Below are 19,346 nucleotides of genomic sequence, written 5' to 3'. Positions count from 1 at the left end.
TAATATTAACAGTATTTTTTTAATGCATATGCAGCAGGATGGGTCATCTCTGCCCATTTGCCACAGTGTATATTTAGCTTTTCTTTTGAAAATCATCTCTATTACATTTGAATCAAATTTATCGAACTACCTGCCTGTTTTCCATTCTGTTTCCATTAAAGTTATTTTTCACTGAATTTTAATTGGTGGCCTCTTAATGTTTCAAGAACTCTCATTTTTCCTGTTTAGATAGAAGTAATTTCCATCACTATGAAACTGTTTTAATGCAACTTTGGATAAGTTTTCAGCATTCCTTCTTGTTGTCTTTCTATATTCTTTTTCATATGTTGATTGGTGGGTGACCCAGAGCTTACAAGAGCCTGTAAATAAACTAACGGAGAGTGAAGAAAAAGAGGAGGAATTGCGGCTAGAGAACGCCAGATTAGAAGATGATCAGCAGAATCAGTAAGCCATATGATAAGAATCTGTTGGAACAAAATAATACTGTAGATGACAATGGGCTTTCAGATTATTTTTAGCTCTACAGTTAGGAAAATGCATATTTTCCCCAATCCCAAAGTGTATGAGTATCCCAAACAGAAGAGACAGACAGTGGGAAAGAGGTGGAAGCTTCTCTGAGTTTGCCAGGAAATCTCCTTCTCATTTTAAAACACACAAAAAACTGGTTGAAGTGAATGGAAGAACCTTTCTACACCCATTCCTTTTTATGATCTTTTTGTTCCCCTAGCTGAATCTCTCTCTTATTTTCTTCTTTTCCCTTGTAATATTTTTCCCTGCAGACAACACATTTGAAAAATATTTTGCAGCCATGCAAAATATACATTGTCTTTTGCCTTCCATGCATATGTTCCATGAGTTTCCCTACAGATGCCCTTTTGCATAGGAAAAGTGTTACATTGCATAGATATTAATTACATTACATTAGTCCACCTATCTGCTGTGCCTGGGCTTTGTTCCTGAATGCTGCCCCTTTCCCTTTTTTGCTCCTCCTCACTGACATACTGTGGGTCAGCAAAGCAATAAGCATCTTAGGTATATCATACAGAAGATATAAGCACATTTCTCTCTATACTTTGCCTCCTCATCACTGCTCCTATTGCATACATGAATTGGAACATATCCATTTCTCACTTTGAGCACTGATTAGCTCTTGTAATCTATACAGGGTTTGGCAAGTGATCCAGTACAGCGGCAAGTACGCTGTAAGAGTATACCCTGAGAACTAAGCCTGGTGGGATTCTAGTTACTGGTGTCAAGAGGCACTATACAGATAGGCTGTATCTTAATCTTTGGTAGTTTGGCTGATGGGGACATGTGAAAAGGAGAAAGAGATGTGATCCTCCTTCTATGGAAACATCCAGAATCAGCGAGGAGGGTATGAGCCTTGCTGTAATCACACGGCCAGCTGTTTAGAATATTCAAGGTTAAGGGAAGGCTAGTTGTTGATTCATTGAAGAGCAGCTTTCAGTGTTTGTCATTAGACCTCATTTCGTTGCCTTTTTAATTTCTCCAAAATGTTTTTTGTCCGTGGGGGAAATGGTTTTAAGTAGCAGTGTGACATAGATTAGATAATTTTGCTATGTGTCTTTCTAATTTTGGATATTTAAATGAGGGGTGGGAACCTGTGGCCTTCCAGATGTTTTTGGACCACAGCTTCCACTGTTCCTGACCTTTGGTCACACCAACCTGGGCTGATGGAAGTTGGGAGTCTGGAAACATCTGGAGGGCATCAGATTCTACATTACCGGTTTGGGAGCTTGAGAACACCCACTGCTGAGTCACTTTTCTAGATAGCCATTTTCACTCCAGCTATTGTGTTTCAAGGGAAGCAGGTTAAGACTCTTCTTCACAGATCGTGCAAATGTCTTGCTTAACAGTATACGAGGAATTCTGAAAGACTGCTGTGAAGAAAATTCCCACATGGAACCTCTTCCTAGATATAGAGACTTCACGTCAACAAAGCACTTCTAACAAGCATGAGGAACACCAAAAAAAGCACATAAATGTGTTGACGGATGTTAACTTCCTTTTCAGCCTGACTGCATAAGTGGCTCAGAAATTCATGTTGTGTTCTTCTTTTTTCTTCCCTCTTCTGTCCTGCTTTGCACCAGAGCTTTATTTCTAAAAGCTTCTGCTACTTGACTTGGCCTGTGTTCTTGCACACCTAAAGATGCAACTGATATGTCCTCAGCGCTGGGCTCATGGTTCAGATAAAATCACAGAGCGACAGCAGGCAGAGTAATAGCAATGATCCCTGCCAAGCCAGTACATGTCAGTTGCCCTGTAATCAGTCCTCTTGCTTATTCAGTGGTTCTGCTGGCCCCTCCACACCGTATCAGGGAGAGTAGTTCCTCTTGCCCTCCAGACGGAACATTGAGTATCTTCTGCTCTCTTTAAATCTTTAGAAGAAAACAAAATAAACCAAGTTCTAAATCTCAAAAGCAAGGATAGCCAACATGGTGCCCCCTGGATGTTGTTAGCAGCATCCATTGTTCCTAACCATTGGCTGTGCCTGCTGAGCCTGATTTGGAGTCCAACATCTGGAAGGTACCACATTGACTTCCCTGGCTCGTGAGAGTCTCCAGTGAGACTGCTTTAAAATGCTGTTTTGCATTAGTTAGAAAATGAGGAAGAAGTGAACACAGCTGTAGTGAAATCACCAGGGCAACAAAGAGAGCTAGGGGAGATGGGAAGATTGTAATTTAGACAGGGTCCCCAACTCATTTTGATTCAGTCACTACACTGACCATTAAATTTAGAAGGATTATCCTCCTGTCACTGTACCTTTACTGCCTGAAATGCTAACATACAGTGGTACCTTGGGTTAAGTACTTAATTCATTCCGGAGGTCCGTACTTAACCTGAAACTGTTCTTAACCTGAAGCACCACTTTAGCTAATGGGGCCTCCCGCTGCTGCGCCGCCGCCGCAGCACGATTTCTGTTCTCATCCTGAAGCAAAGTTCTTAACTTGAAGCACTATTTCTGGGTTAGCGGAGTCTGTAACCTGAAGTGTATGTAACCTGAAGCATATGTAACCCAAGGTACCACTGTATTTTTGTTTTCTGAAAACACCTTGGAATTTGAGTGTATCTCGACTTGGTCTGTAAAAACTGAAAGGGGGCAGAGACAGTTGTAACTTTTTGTCATTACTTTCCCCAATAACATGCTACACCACAGCATAAACTAAGTTCTCAATTTTTTTTACCTTCCAATTTAAGGTTAATTTCATTAGATGAGGACAGCCACACCAAGGAATCAACCAGCTCAGGTATTTTCTTTTATTATGCATTTCAAATGTCCAGCCTGCTTAAAAGTCTCTCATTCATCCTAATAGATGCTATGTGCCAGTTTGTTCCTGCAAGCTACTTTAGTGTATATAACATTGTCTCAGTCAGAGTTTTCTTATCCTAGCTCTAAAAATCTGAAGCACATGAAATCAATTAAGAGCAGAGATCTAAGAATACAGTAGAGATTTTATTTAACAACTCTAAAGACACCTTGGAAAATAAATATCATGGAGTGCAGGCCTCCATATCCTTCTACTTGCTGCCATAACTTTGAGTGACCTCTAGCCTGTTCTCTATAACACAGCACTCACTGTGCTAGTGCTATTGCCTGTATTGTGGTACCGTCATACCTCACCTCTTTCCAGGAAAAAATATAGATTGGGGCCACTGCTAAATTAGTTGCATTGCTCTGCTGTGCTTCTCCAAACACACCAGACTTTTTTACCTTCCCTGCATCCCCTGCATGCTTTTCGTGTGTGGAGCTGGGCTTGGTTGAGGTTTTAACTTGTTCCAGGTGAGGGCCTAAGAGCAAGGTTACCAAACATTGTCAAAAGTATTTTAATTCAACTGGATTTATGGATAATTAACTGGAGCAAAAACATAATCTATTTCTAATTGTAGGCAGCCTGACGGGAGGGGGGGGGACCTGCATTTTTGAAATAATTTCACTGTAAACCAATTACCTAACCTGGAACAGATGCACCTCACTATCAGAATCACACTGCAGCTGCAGATTGAGGGGAGACTTTGACATCATCAAATATACTTTGAAGAGCAAAATGGGATTTTATCTGTAGGTAACAAAAGTAGGAACCCAACCCTTTCTCTGTTATTGGCAGTATGTTCTTAATTGTGCAACATTCTGTCTTGTGCTGGTGATTAGCTTAGCTAGGAGGATGGCCAAATAAGGAAGATTAGAATGCTGATATTTATCACTTCCTTAAATGATTAAACTTGGTAAATGGTCGACCATATTTGGAACTGATTCAGTGGCCTTTCCTAAAGTGGCACCCATTAGGTACACTAGACCTAGATCATGGTGTTTTTGTGAAACAAGTTTTGCTTTGGAAAAACATTGTGTAATATTCAGTGGTAGTCATGCTCAGAGTTGACCCATTGAAATGAATGGACTCAAGCTACTTAAGCCCACTGATTTCAATGGGTTCATTCTAAGCATAACTACTGTTTAATACAACCTACTGAATTAAAGGAGACCCTTTAAGAACCACAAATAGTTTTTGTGAGTGCCTAGTAGTAGGCTACAAAGTACTGAAGTGTGTGTGTGTGTGTGTGTGTGTGTGTGTGTGTGTGTGTGTGGTTCTGGAGATTTTTAAGACACCACTGGTAAATAATTTATCTGGGATAGTTTCAGGTTAAATGTGAAATCCTAACTGTGCAAGTTAACAGTGCAAAGAGTGTCATACTAGAAAACCTTTGAAGCACATTCCATGTTTAAAGCACTTTAGGTTCTGACCTAGAAAATATTTTGGTTACAGCAGAAGAAACTAAGGACATCCTGAGTACTTTTGGGGAGAGCTTCAACCACAGAGAGAATTCAGGTATGTCTGCTAGACATGCAGTGCAGCCCTATACATGCCTACTCAGAAGTAAGTTACATTGACTTCAATGGGACTTACTGACAGACAAGTTGCATATGATTGCTGCCTAAAGAAAACGGTATAACTGCAAGTCTGAAATGTACATATAAGAGCCTACAGCTCAATAACTTTCCCTTATGTTTTGCCATTTTTAGGAGCCATAGATGACTTATTAGACTTGAAACCTGAGGAAAATGGTATGTAATCTTTTTGTCAACTGTTTTATCAATTCTGCAAAGGGGCACCAAACATAGCATTTTCTTCTTTTTCTTTGGTGATCACTCTTACCCAAGTAAGATTGTCTTCCATGAACACTGTCTTAACAGTGAGTCCGTAAGTGACTAAGGAGGCCAATTCTGGATCCACACGTCCTTCCACAGTGGGAACATAGATTTCCGAGTGAGAGTGATCACTGTGCGAGTTTGCCATTTCTCCCTTTCGGCCTGAGTTCAAGCGTCTTCAAAGTCCATGACACCTTTGGTGGAGGCTGGTCTCCAACTGGATAATTAAATCTTTTAAACAATTGGATTATTTAATCTTTACTAATATAAAAGCTAGCTATGTCTTGATGTGATCATCCACTTTGGGCGCTTATGGGTTGTAGAAGAACATTCACCTCAATTTGTGAACTTTTTAGTATGATATTGATGTAGGAAAGTATCTCCTTCTGAACTGATAGTGATAGAAATAGTGTTTGTCAGTTTCCTTGACTTGAAATGCTGTTGTAAGCAACAACTATTCTTCCACTGAATTTTTCAGCCAGGCAAAATTTGCCAGCTATGCTTCAGTGGTCCATAGCAACTGTGCTTTTGGGGGGGACAGGTGTGTGCGCCATAGTACATTCATCCTGGCAATAATTCTATGGGTGGTATTCAGCTAGGTTTTACTCAGAGTAAAAAGTAACATGGCTAAATCCATTAATTTCAACAGGTTTGCTCTGAGTAAAACATACCTCTTCTTGTACCTATCCCTCCCCCCTTCTTTCTTTCTTTCTTTCTTTCTTTCTTTCTTTCTTTTCTTTTTTTGCCTCTGAAGCTAGATTCCCACATTTGGTTGCGACATGCTGAAGTTATCACATCATTTCTGATTCTGATTGTTTCAGCACAACTCCCACACATGGGGGTGGCTAGTATTTACTGTGTAAGGGAACCTATTAGCTCACAAGTTTTTCCCAGCAGTAGCTGCCTTTACAGAGATACTTATTCATTAAAAAAACCCACTGTGTGTAATGTATGAAGCAGAACCATCTTGTATCGACACTTGCAACCACATTAGAAGTGACTGTGAATTAAGCTTGGCTTGGCTAACCACTAAAGTGCTAAACATACAGCAATCTCATAGTATGCCACATGAAGGAGTAAATCTGTATCAATGGAAGGTAAAAAGCAGACTGTGTTCTGTAGAATTTTCTTTCTTCAATACTGTGATGGCAAAGGACAATTTATGAAAATAAGGGATAGATTTACTGTTGGAAAAAGGAAGCGGCAAGGAAATGCTGAACACAAGGCAAAGAACAAAAGGGAAGAGAAGGGAGAAGTAACAGCAGTGCAAATAGTTTATTGATAAAAGCCATGTTGGCCCTTTAATAAGAACTCTGTTCTTAGTGAGTACACAGCTACAGTTTTTAGAACACAGAGAAATTGTTTATGTCTATTATACATGACTTCTTTGTGAAATACCAGCAGTATATGATGACTGCATCAAATAGCCTTGTTCTTTGCTGTATTTCTGTTAGATTTTTTAAATAATAATAATAATAATAATAATAATAATAATAATAATAATAAATTACTATCATTATTATCTATCATCATTATTATTTGCTATTGTGGTATATGTAATTTCTAGCATAGCAGAGGAATGGTGAAATGTTACTATTAAAACCATGTCTTCAATATATGTTGTAACTTCATGATTCCCTGCTAGATCTGGAAATTCCAGGAAGCAAAACAGGCTCTCTCAAACACATTAAAATACTTTGTAATATATCAGGGCAGAGAAGTCAAAATAAAGAGGAGTCTTACAACATAAGATGTGCCTTACACCAAGGATAGAAGAGTTGCAGTGTTTTATGTCACATTTATCAAGAATGTTTTGCCACTTCTAGACCAATAAGAGTCTTTTGGCACAATTGCTTTTCATTTGAGCCACATGGATCAGCTGTGGCTTCTGAAGTGAAATATCAGTGATGTCACCCACTTGTAACATGAGCTTTACCATGACTGAAGACTGCTTATATTTCTTGTATTGTGACTTTCTGGCTGCAGTGAACTGCTAACCACAAATCCTGTTTTCTTTGAGAGAGAGGAGGGTGGTGCTAAATTTTTTAATACCTAATTCATTCCAAATTTGGTATGCTAGGATGCAACTTTTGACTGCCATTTTTGATGCAGCTGGAAACTCACACTGGATTATACCAGTATAATTGACTACTTATAATATTGGCCTTTCTTGACAAGTAAGTGTGTAACTGCAAAGAGGATTGAAGATGTAAACAGAAAGTTCAGCCCTCAAAATTGTCACCTATCATGCAGGTTAAAGCTGCTGTTTTCTTTCCTCCAAGTTGGTTTTATTCATGGTGTGTAGGTGTTTTTTATATTCTCCCAAGTGGTGTTGACTCATAGGCATTTTTTAAAGTCAACTCTGTCCCCTAACTTCTCCTCTTTTCACGCCCCCAATAACTTCACTCTATGTGTTTGAAAGAAGACTCAGTCACTTTTGAGTAAGACCTACTTAATGTATAGACGAAAGATTCTTTCATCTATACATTTCTAATATGCCCAACTCATTACAAGAAAGTATTTATCTTTGCTGTGTTATGTGTGGATAATTTAAGTGCAGGGAAGGTTACTTGGCCAGCTGAGGCTTTTATTAGAGAAAGCTGCCTATTGTACATACTACCACTTACTTTGGGTAAGCTACTGAGCTCCACAGTGATGAAGCAATGACAGGAAGATTTCAAATGACAGGAAAATTTCAAAAAATGCCTAGCATCATACTCATTGCGGCAGTTTTGGAGCAAAGCTTCAAGCACTTTCATGCCTGTTTGGAGACAGTAGCCTTTTCTACCCTGGTTCCCTCCAGATGTTTTCAACTACAGCTTCACCATTGACTAAGCTGGGTGGGGTTGATGGGAATTGCTGTCCAAAAGATCTGATGGGTACCAGGTTGCCTCCAACAGCAATGTTTTGGGAGTTTTGATCATCTGCTGTCCCATCACACCTCCCAAATAAACTCTTCTTTTCAAAAGTCAATTTCTGGAGAAGACGAAAAGCAGCAATGCCAGATAAAGGACCTACTGGGGCCTCAGGTAGTTGCACTGAAATGAAAAGCATGTACAGTTCCAAAGCTCACGTTCTGAAAGAGATCATGTTTGAGGAAAAATGGAGAAGTATGTTGCTGGTTATACTAAATTCAGTTTCTAATGAGGTCAGTGTTCAGTCTTCAAATTCGCTGTAGAAAAATGTTCCAATAGTAGATGGAATTCATTCTCTGAAATAATTCAGCTGTGACAGCCCGCTGGAGTATGCCTCCTTATGAGTAGGTCGAAATGAAGTTGGCCAGACTGGCATTGCCAACTGTTATGAACCCGAAGTTGTGGCAAGGATGGCATCAGACAAATTCTAGCATCAAACACATTTTTATTCTCCCAGGCACTTGGACAGCTTGGGCTTTTGGCAGCAACTGATGCTCACTTTGTACGGAGTGAATGGATAATTTGTGTTGCTTTTGATGATCCTTGCCCCCCCCCCCGCCCTTTTGGATGACCTTTTTTTTTAAGCATATCATATTTGTATTGACTTATTAAATTTATTGTGCATTGTGTATTTTTATTATTGCAAATTGTTTTGGAACACCCCTGGATGTGTGAATAAATATTGATTGATTTAAAAGCATTTCTGAACTGCTTAATATGTAAACAATCTGTACAGAAATATAAAAATTTAAAATGTAATAAAAACAGTAAGAAGGGATTATAATACCTAGGAAAAATATATTATGAAAACAGATAAAAGCAGGAATACAGTAATAACAGGGTGTATTCTTTTGGTCAGGGAAAGCTTGGGCAAAAAGAAAACATCTTTGCAAGATGTCTGAAGCAAAGGATGGATAATGCTTCACATATGGCAGAGGAAAATGCAGGGGCAATGGCAGAAAGGGGCCCTTTGCTTTGCTACCACCCTGTTATATTCTGTAGGGTGCAGTGCCCATGAATAAACTTTCCCTAGATGTTCTACAGATCTTGCAGGTCTTTACGGGGACAGGAGGTCTTATGGGTAACCTTGTTGTGCATTGTCTGCTATATTTCTTGCCCACCCTTCATCATAATGTCCCAGGGTGCATTAACATCTGAATATAGCTGATACAATACAATAAAACAAGTTAAAACTAAACCATCAATCCAGAACAGAGTGGATAGCCATGTCTTGGTGAGGTGGTCAGGGTTATTTCTGCCGCACAGTTCTTCCCACAAACATGCTCTCTAGAGAAGGGGAACATTGTGGCTGGACTGATTCTCAGGGTAGAATCACATGTCCATTTCCCATGGAGTTGCTATTTTAAAACTTCCCATATGGTGAGACTCGCTTTTGAGAGCTGGTCCGTATTTCAAAGAGGCTAGGGGAACATGGTAATGGAGAGCTCTGAAGATTCCACCATTCTTTCCATTGTCTCTTTGAGAGGGAGGTGGAAAGTAAAACGATTGGCTAGCAGTAGGCTTTGGTGACTCATTTGCTGGCTCATTGAGTTTTCCTAAGACCATAAGAAGAGCTAGTCTAGCATGCTTTCTCCTACCGTGGCCAATGGGATGCCTATGGAATCCCATAACTAGGAAATGAATACAAGAGCTCCCTTCCCCTTCAACAGTGACTGGTATTCAGAGGTCTGCTACCTGTACCTGTCATGACAAGTAGCCCCTGATAGCTTTATTCTTTATAATTTTCTCTAATTCCCTTTTAATGCTGTCCAAGCTATTGGCCATCACCACAAATTGCGGTAGCAAATTCCATAGCTGACTTTGCCATTTCTGAAGGAGGATTATTATTACCTAGAATTTTCTACATGCTGAAATTTAACTCCTTTTGCCCAACAGTGGTTGATTGGACACTGTTTGTTATCCCTGAGCATCCATTCTTGCCCCTCCAGTGCATGGGCACATAATCAATGTACAGTACAATGAATCACTGTATCTCTTTGCCTTCCACACTGGTAAAGCAGCCAAGACATATTCCCTTCCTGTTTACTTGTCATCTGGAAGAGGGGGCATTCTATGCTTCTCCATTATGTATTTCCTTCATTTTTCATCTTGTAGACATCTGAGCCAGCATAAGGTCAACCCCATTCAGCAAAATTCCTGGTTGGAATGCTTTGCTCAGTAGGAATAGTGTAACTGTAAAGTAAGCTCTTCCTTTTCTAGGTAATCCATCATGAACCTTCTGTTTCTTGTCCATATTAAATCCCATTTCTATTACAACAAGGATAAGGACTTGTGCAGGAAAGCGGTTTTTCATCATTTTGGATCATTGGTCAAAGTAGTTCTTTTGTTGAAATATCTGGTTTATATCTGGAAAAGTGGGGGTGTACCCCACTGGAGGTGTCTGCATTTTAAATAACTGTCAAAACATGAGTTATTGCATGAACTATGGCATCTAGTGAGGTTAAACTGAGAGGTGAGAAATCATAAATGTCCAGACTGAATTCCAGAATGTGAGGAATGAGAGGTGCAACTGGAAGATCATCTAGTTTAGGTGCTCCCCATAAAATTATTTTATCTATGCCTCAGCTCTAGGGCCTATACCAGGTCTCTTAGCTAATCCCTTATTGTCTACTCTGACTGGCAGCAGCAGCCTAGAGTTTCAAGCAAAGGTCTATCCTGTTCCTTTTAACTAGGACTTCTAGAGATTGAACCTGGAACCTTCTGCATGTACTGCGGAGCTATAGTTCCTTCACTACTGGTAGATCTGAATGGGCATTCCTTAAGTATCTTCCTCTGTTCTTACTTGTTGTTGTTTTTTCTTATTTCTTTCTGCTTTGGTACTCCTGCTTCTCCCAGCAGCATCAATGGACCCGCTTGCAAATTCTTTGGAGACTGAGGCTACTGATAAGGATGATATGGTATTACTGAACGAGATTCTCAATGCATCTTCTTTGGACGACGGCGAATTCAGCAGAGAGTGGAAAGCTGTATTTGGAGAGGACCCACTTGCTGACATGCCCACAAGCTCTTCCGCAGGAGAAATGGAGAACAATCAGTCATCAGCGTCAGGCTTCCTTCCTTCTCAGCTTTTAGACCAAAACATGAATGACTTGCAGTCCTCCCTTCAAGGTAGGTTTATTTTAGGCTGATTAGCAAACAGATGGGCTCAGTCCACCAACCTGATGCCAAGCACTGTGCCATGCATGAATGCATGTGAACAAAGACACATACTTACTTGGGAGGGTATAGCCATAACCACTAAACCAGAGCTTTCCAAACTTTATGTTGGTGACACACTTTTTAAACATGCATCATTTTGCGAAGCAGTAATCCCCTCCCCCAACCCCGGGAGGAGCGTGGGGAGCAATTGCATGACACACCTGCATACTGCAGCCAACACACTAACATGTCGCAACACACAGTTTGAAAAGCTCTGCACTAAACCATAGGATAGTGTTATGTGCATGAACCTTGGGCTTAAGTGCTCTCTCCCTCCCCCATTACAACCATGAGGAGATAATTTTTTATTATTATTTAATTTTGTATACTACCTTATACTTGATCAAATAACTGGTCCATCAATCTCAGTATTGTCTCTAGTACTGACTGACAGTAGTTTCAGACAGTGGTTTCTCCCAGCCCTACCGACAGATGCCAGGGATTGAACCAGGGCCAGTTTGCATGCAAAGCATGGAATTTTAACCTAACCAGTTGGTTGTGTTGTCCAAATTGGAAAAAAACTATGGTTAGGATAAACAGTGGTTTGTCAGAACAAGCCAGGATCAAGCCATGGCTTCTGATCCTGGCTTCTTTGGATAAGCATAGGGAAACTTAACTGTAGTTCCCAGTTCAGACAAAACAACAAATTGCAGTTAGTTTAAAATGGAAATGAATGTTTACAATCTCCATGCAGACAGGGAAGTAGGCTTATTCACATAAAGCTGAACTAGGTCTCAGCCAACATTACATCTGAATCAGGTCTCTTCTCTCAGTCACGCTAACACTCTCCCATGAGGTTTGTAGGTGTGCCTTCCAGGAAATAGCTCCTTCCCTTGGGTTACTCACACTAAGCTCATTTATGCATTTTCCTCTCCCTATTTTTACCCTGCCTTAAGCATCAGTTGGCTACTCTGGTGCTGTAAAATAGATGCATCTGCACAACAGGCTCAGAATGAAAGTGCTTTGTTAGTTTGCAGCTCTTGTTGCTTCAGTGCTCCGTGCACAGCAAACCAGCCTCCTTGCTGCCAATATTCTATGTTAATCTCTCCGCTGTTTCTTGGGCAGATGGTGGTTGTGGGAGGGAGGCGTAGAGGGTGAAAGGAAAAAATTGTCTCATTATTTTTAGAGTGAAGGGATGACGTGTGTGAAGGGTTCTTAACTCCTCCAGGGTGTTAACGTGGGCTGGTTTGCTTGTCATTTGTTGATGGGAAAATTATTCCTCTGACATTCCTCAGGTAGAAGAAAATAGTAGAGCCTGGAGTAGCAATAAAAAAAGCTGTTGTTAAAGGGACCTTGTCAAGACTGGCATGCCTAAAATAGGAGCGTGTCATCAGTGAGGCTTCAATGGCTTCAATCCAAGCACTTTGGCTTAATAGGCCTGTGGACAGGGGCATATCTGGCCTCTTTGTCTAGCGTAGTGCAGATGCTTAATGGAATCGAAGTACTCAGATTTTTAAGGTGATATGGCATAGGAAAGTCACTAAGAGGCAGACCAGACACAGTGGGGCAGATCTGCAAACAGGATCTCCTATGATTGTTGGTAGCTGCTTTTTTAATTACAAACTATCACCAAGGGTAGGGAGGGCAATTAAATTTAAAAGCAGCCAGTCAGAGAGAGAGATGTGTGATACCGCATATTGTTGTGGCAAATAGCTGCTTTTGGATGAGTGTGATTTAAATCGGGAAATGGCACAGATGGGGAATGGTTAGACCTTTCTCCCCCAGCACTGTGGCCCCAGTGTAGATCAGCTACTTTTAAATGAAAACTATTGTTCACAAATCTTCCACATCGCATATGGTTTGGTGCTAAAAGACTGAATAGTGAGCCAGGAGGTCTCTAGTTTGAATCTTGCTTTTGCCCTGAATAGAAGGCTGCTGTATCCCATCCCACCCCACCACACCCAGTTTGGACTACGGGCCTGTTCTCTTCCCAACTCTTTCGAACATGCAGTCTTGTACATTTGTTGTTATGCAGTTCAGGCTGCAACATAGTCACAGATCACTTAAAGGAATGGCTGGTGGGGAAATGTATTATTTACGACGTTGGCAGAAGGCTTTCTTTTTTGCCAAATGCAATTATGTCATTCCTTCTCTAAGAAACCCATAGTGCAGGCTGGGACCCCAGGCTGAAAGAGCATGACCTCCCCAAGGCCAATGAGAGAGATCAGGGCAGAGCAAGGGCTGGGGTTTGTGTCTCCTTGGTTCAGTGCCAGCACACTTCCCTTCAGAAAGAACACAACTGTTTGCAATGCTATTGGTTATCTATGACATCCAGCACAATATGGAGAGAGGTTGTTTTCCTTCTAAGTTAACCAGTAAAAGCTATGCCCTGTTAAATAATTGAAGGTGTATTATAAATGCAAGTAACCTCTCATTTTGCATGGCTGAGGAGCCAACCGTGGCAACTATTTTTCAGAATTTCCATTCCTAGTAATGTAAGTGGTTTTCTTCCAAAGTACACAGGCTTTGCTTGTTAATTGAAAATGTCTCTTTGCTAGGATTATTTTTCAGAGATCTGTTTAGCGTATGACTGGCAGAAAACAAGTCTTCTTCAACTGCAAATTACTGCCTTATTCCACAATGTCTGTTAAGTAAACTTACTGTTGTGTGATCAAAGCAGTTGTGTACAGGTTGCTAGCTTTGTGTCTCAGTGTCCCATCTAGCTATTAATTATCTTTGATAACATCATATGTTAATAGAGCAGATGTTTTTGCTTGTATAAGGTTCCAGGTAAAATCCCAAGCATTTACAAATAATAAAATACGTTGGAGTAAACAATTCTATTCAAAAGAATCCTGGCAGACTCGAAAAACCTTCTGCTAAGTCAGGTTCCTAACTGTGTTCACGTCGTTAGTTATTGCTGATCAATTAAATTGATTATCTGTTTTTTTTTAAAAAAATGGAGGTGTCCTAAGAGCTGTTAGACTTCTTCCATCTCATTTACTTTAGTGGGATTTAATCATCTTAAAGCTGGTTTCAGATGTAATAAAAAACTATGATTATGCTAACACCACAGTTGAAGATCCCAGTGTTCAGTGTTACATCTGAACCAGATCAGTTTGTGGGGAAGCTCAAGTTCAGACATTGAAACAAACCATGGTTTACCCAAGTACTCTGTGGTTTTGTGTTGCCTCTGAATTCAGCCTGTGCACAACATTTCAGCAATTTTTCAACTAAGCATGCCTGTTAATCCCCATTGACCAGCAAGGAGGCAGGCATCATACAGGCATGCTTCACTTCAGACATGGGTTAAGAATATATGGAACACTTTACATCCACCGGAAATTGTCTTAATTATATTTTCCTGTTCCCTTAGTCTTTTATCCAGTAAATACAGTCTTTGTCTTTTAGTCTGTTTTGTCTGCCTTTAAAACTGTATTGTTACTGCACCCATTTATTCCCAGTCTTCAACTGGTCCTCCAGGCACTATTGTACTGCAAGAAACTGTTATTGTTGAAGGGCTCCCTTTGCAGGTGAAAGAAGGCAAAAAGAACAAATGATCTGAGTGTGTTTCAGTTAGTCCACTGATTATGTCACTGCCTCCTCTGGCTACTTTTCTAACTGCAAAGACTGCTTTAACAAAAAGCCAATCCCTTTCTCCACTCCTACCTGTATTTCATTTTGATAATAATAATTATAGGAATCATTTTTAATTTATGTGTACAGGAGCTTTTTCCTGTGGCTGAACAATCTAGCTGTTGCTTCCATTTTTAAATTTAATTGAGGCCAAGAGAATGACTGCTTGCTTCACCTTTTCCACATTTGTACAGTTGCTGGCAGAAGAGTAGGAGGTTTGGTTTCCTTAATGTCTCACTGATAATCTTGCGTCTAGTCATATCATGAGCTGCTCTTTGAGCAGCCAGCTAGTAAGCACCAATATTTTTTTCCCCAAAGGCCAATTTCCCCTGTAAACTTTGCTTGTATTAGCAACGGAGAACACTACGTTGTAACATTATTCAAAAGTTTTTCCTAACCACCCTTTTGGACCAAACGTACAGACCCATAGGGCACGTGTCAGGCACCTGAACTGCTAGTAGTAATACTAGCAGATCTATTACAGAAGGGCTCCATGGAGCCTGTTTGTTGTGGGAGCCTTTTCCAGACGGTAGGCTGGATTGACTCCTGTTCACTATTTGAAACGGCAGTCTGAAGGTCCCCACTCCCAGTCAGCAGATAGATCTGTTCATGAGCTCTGCTAACAACTTCAAAAATATCAATTGTCAAAACAAGTTGTACTGTTAGTTTCAGTAGATGAATGGATTTGATGGAGCAAGCAAGACAGTTAAAGTGAATGCAAAAAACAACAAAAAAGCAGACTGAAATACAACCCTGTTGCAGTAACCTGTAAGGAAATGAGAGTTGTTTAATTTCTATCCCAAAGTACACAAGAAGAATTTACAACGGGGTTAAAGTAACATAATACAAAGTACAAAATGTAAAGACCTACATAAAGCAATGAAGCCAGAGCTGTAAAGCAACAGATCAGGACAGGATTTTTAGAATTTGTTTTTAACAGAAGAGTTCAAGCTTCAATTATTACTGTCGTGAGCAGTGTGAGCTCGTTAAGTAATTATAGTTGATTGACAGAAATGCAACTGTGTTATTGAATTTTAGGTTGGGCAGCCAGCAGCATCAGCCCTACGCCTGTCCCACAGACCGCCCAGAAATCCAACAGCCTGAACACGACCGTCAACAAGACACCTATGAAAGGTGACAAACACGTTACGCTTTGATTGTGTGTGCACCAACACAGCAATACAAAGCTTAGAGTTTTCCAGGTGTTTGGGTTTGTGTGTGTGTGTGTGTGTGTGTGTGTGTGTGTGTAGTCTCACAACTATTTACATAGAATGGCTTCCTTTCAGGAATTATCCTCTAATTGTGCCATAATTGGAATGTTATTTAAGTAATCGGCACTTGAATATCAATGCTTGCTTGTTGGCTGACGTTAAAATGTTGCCAAGACTTGAGTGGAGATGTCTTGTTTCAGTAACGAAAACTCCACTGGGTCATCACTTGGTCACACTCTGTGTTGACAAAATCCCTTTCTAGAGACGCTCTATGAACTCAAGTACTCCTGGCTGCAGGCAGAATGGACCCGTAGGGCCCGCCCAGTGTTGGGTCTTTGGTGATCTCCCTTTCCATTTTTGTACAACCTCCAAAGGCTCATCCAAGTCAAGATGAATTCATTTAAATGCTATGAAGTGGTTGGGAATGGAGAAACCATGAGCCAATCCACCATTTGAGGGAGTTTGTGGGCCACCCTCCTCTTCTTCCGATGTCCCTGTGCTTAGGAGCCAGGGAAGTGGCCAATTGCTAAAAAGGCCTTCTCTGTGATGGCACCTAAATTATCAAACTTCCTCTTCAAATGTGTTTTCTGAGCAACATCGTTATCTTTCAAGAAAAACCCATCCCAATCTCTTGTTTGTGTTCTTAATGACATTTTAATGGCAGTTGAGATCCTCTTAATTTCTTTTTACTGCAGTTATCTGATATCTTCGTTTTTACTTGCCAGTTATGCTGCTTTAGTTTCCATTATATTTTACTGCAATATATTGAGTTTTTTCTTATTGTAGTCAACTTTAAGGGCAGTGTGTGTGTGTTGCAAATTATATAAATAAATAATATAGAGCTGTAAACTGCTTTGAGATTTTTCTAAAAAATATAGAAATGAAATAATAATAACTGCAGAATATTTAAATTTTCTGTCAAAAGCAATACATGAATATGGGTTCTATCAGGCATATACTACATATTTTCTTCAGTAGTGCATTCTAAGTCCATACCATGTTTGTTTATGTCAGCATTAGTATATATATATATATTTTAAAAAACTGTCAAGCAAAAATCTTAACTTCTTGGGGATTGTTTGTCTTTGTTTTTCCTTTTTGCAGAAGCTGCAAGTTCCTCTAAAGATCTAACGGCTTGGTTTAGCCTCTTTGCTGATCTGGACCCCTTGTCCAACCCAGATGCAGTTGGGAAAACAGATAAAGAACACGAATTGCTCAATGCATGAGTTGTCTGCCTGTGGTAACTCTCACTTCACCATTCAAAAATGCATTTCTTGGGGCTTTAGAAGCGTTTAAAACCAGATCAGTTTACTGTTGTACGACTTACTTCTCACTTCTGTGCCATTCTAATAAAATCAAGGGATTGACCTAACCCCTTTCTATAGGTAACAGTTATTTGCTCTTGTTTTGTACAAAGAGTTTGCAACTTCTTTTTTTGTATGTGAATGTACCAAACGAAGTTTTGATTTAGAGAAGACTACTGAATAGATTAGTGTACTTGCTGTAACTTGGCAGGCAGAGTGCCACAGCTAACTCAAGAGTGAAATATAAATAATAAACCTATTTTTTATATCTTTTTCTTTGTGTAAATCAAAACAAAATCATGTAACTGGAGACTGCATGACCCAGTGGTATATTCGATACTACCATTTAGAAAGTAGTATATAACATACTGCTGTGATGTTAATTTATAATTTCTTTTGTTAGTATCCATAGTGAAAAATCTATACTCTGGGGCTAATTATTAGAGAATTATATTTGAGTATCTATGAATCTACTGTGCTCATTCTCTAATTTTAAATTATTAGGCAAATGGCATTGTATAAGTCCAAGCCGACTGCCCAAACTACATCCTCCAGGCATGTTCAGTTGTACCAGCAGTTTCGGCAATTGGAGACCAGGTGGTATTGACTTTGCCAACATGTGTATTTACAGTAATCATGGTTTCCATACAAAGCACTTTTCATCAAAGCTGGTTTCATACACACATGTTCTGTCGCTACACTCTCCTTTAATAAAGATGGTTTTGACAAAAAGAAAAAGTGTAGCTGAACCTTTGTCATGGGGAATGGGAACAATTCAATGGATGCAATCATGATTTAATAATAAATTATTGTTATTGTTATTTATTTAATTTATATTCTACCCATCTGACTGGGTTGCCCAAGCCATTCTGGGTGGTTCCCTGCAAAATAATAAAAACACAATAAAACCTCAGATGTTAAAACCTTACCGGTATAGGGCTGCCTTCAGATGCCTTTTAAAAAGTCATTTGGTTGCTTGTTTGAAATCTGATGAGAGGGCCTTCCACAGCACAGGTGTGACTACTGAAAAGGCCCTCTGCCTGGTTCCCTGTAACTTCTTACAGTGAGGGAACTGCCAGAAGGCCCTCGCAGCTGGACCTCAGTGTCTGGGCTGATCAGAAGATATCGTTCACTGCCTTCAAAAAATAAAATCAGGTGAGAATTCTGAGGTAATAGAGCAGACCAACAGATCACAGGTGGGAATAATCTTTTTGAATGCTCCCCCTGCTTTTTAAAAATAATAATAATCCTGTTAGACTTCTCCCAACTTTTCTATATCAACTATTTTAGTTTCCGTCCAGTTAGTTTTCATATATGGAAGCCTCAGAAACATGATTACTTGCTGAAATGTTACAGTCCGTTCTGCCACCTCTCCTTCCACCTCATTCTGCTTCATGTGCAGATCCAGTCTACTTAAGAAAAGCACATTTATTTTGCCAGACATTTACTTTGACACTGTTTCCATGCAAGCTTAAATTCATGATGCAGGATTTCTGAATTTGAAACTGATAGAGACCTTCCTTCAGGTACCTGGATATTCAGAGTGCCCTAAAACAGCATAAAAGGCTTATTGAGAAGAACACACACACACACCCCTGGCTTATGATAGGCTTTCCTGGATTAGGCTAATGCAACAAAGGTAGAAGAAGTTCTGCACATACCTGTGAAGTTTTGAACCTTGGCCTCCTGAAGTAGATCACATGTTCGAGGCTCATAGGAACACACATTCTTTTGGGTGTACTTGTTTAAAGTGTAATTTGTGGAATGGTCCTTTGTTGTCATCACTTTAACTAAATCTGATGTCTAAAGTGCTTCTGACAATCGCCTCTTAATACTCTTCATGTTGTTTGTCCTTATTGGGATGGAGGAGGGGGGAGAGAAAAATCCCAGTGCAAGCTAGCATCTCACATCGCTTGAATTTATATTTCATATTGTTGAAGCCCCGTAAGACGGT

At 39.9% G+C, this 19,346-nt stretch overlaps 1 protein-coding gene across 12 annotated transcripts in view; it reads left to right on the top strand.

The window, feature by feature from the left end:
* The window catches only part of ICA1 (islet cell autoantigen 1), a 74,308-nt gene extending 56,178 nt beyond the window's left edge, over nt 1–18,130 (top strand). For 6 of the 12 annotated variants that reach the window (XM_083468320.1, XM_083468317.1, XM_083468319.1 and 3 more), the window contains exons 9-15: nt 347–444; nt 3,220–3,269; nt 4,785–4,847; nt 5,042–5,083; nt 10,939–11,211; nt 15,916–16,011; nt 17,193–18,130. In XM_083468320.1, the coding sequence (XP_083324446.1) occupies nt 347–444; nt 3,220–3,269; nt 4,785–4,847; nt 5,042–5,083; nt 10,939–11,211; nt 15,916–16,011; nt 17,193–17,314 (744 nt within the window). In that variant the 3' untranslated portion in view covers nt 17,315–18,130. The remainder of the gene's footprint in view (nt 1–346; nt 445–3,219; nt 3,270–4,784; nt 4,848–5,041; nt 5,084–10,938; nt 11,212–15,915; nt 16,012–17,192) is intronic. The other 6 variants (XM_083468323.1, XM_083468315.1, XM_083468314.1 and 3 more) reach the window with 1 other exon arrangement.
* Nucleotides 18,131–19,346: the final 1,216 nt, after the last annotated feature.

Source organism: Podarcis liolepis, assembly GCF_965112155.1.
Source record: "Podarcis liolepis genome assembly, chromosome: 12".
NCBI lineage: Eukaryota > Metazoa > Chordata > Lepidosauria > Squamata > Lacertidae > Podarcis > Podarcis liolepis.
This window is presented reverse-complemented; position numbering and strand designations above follow the sequence as displayed.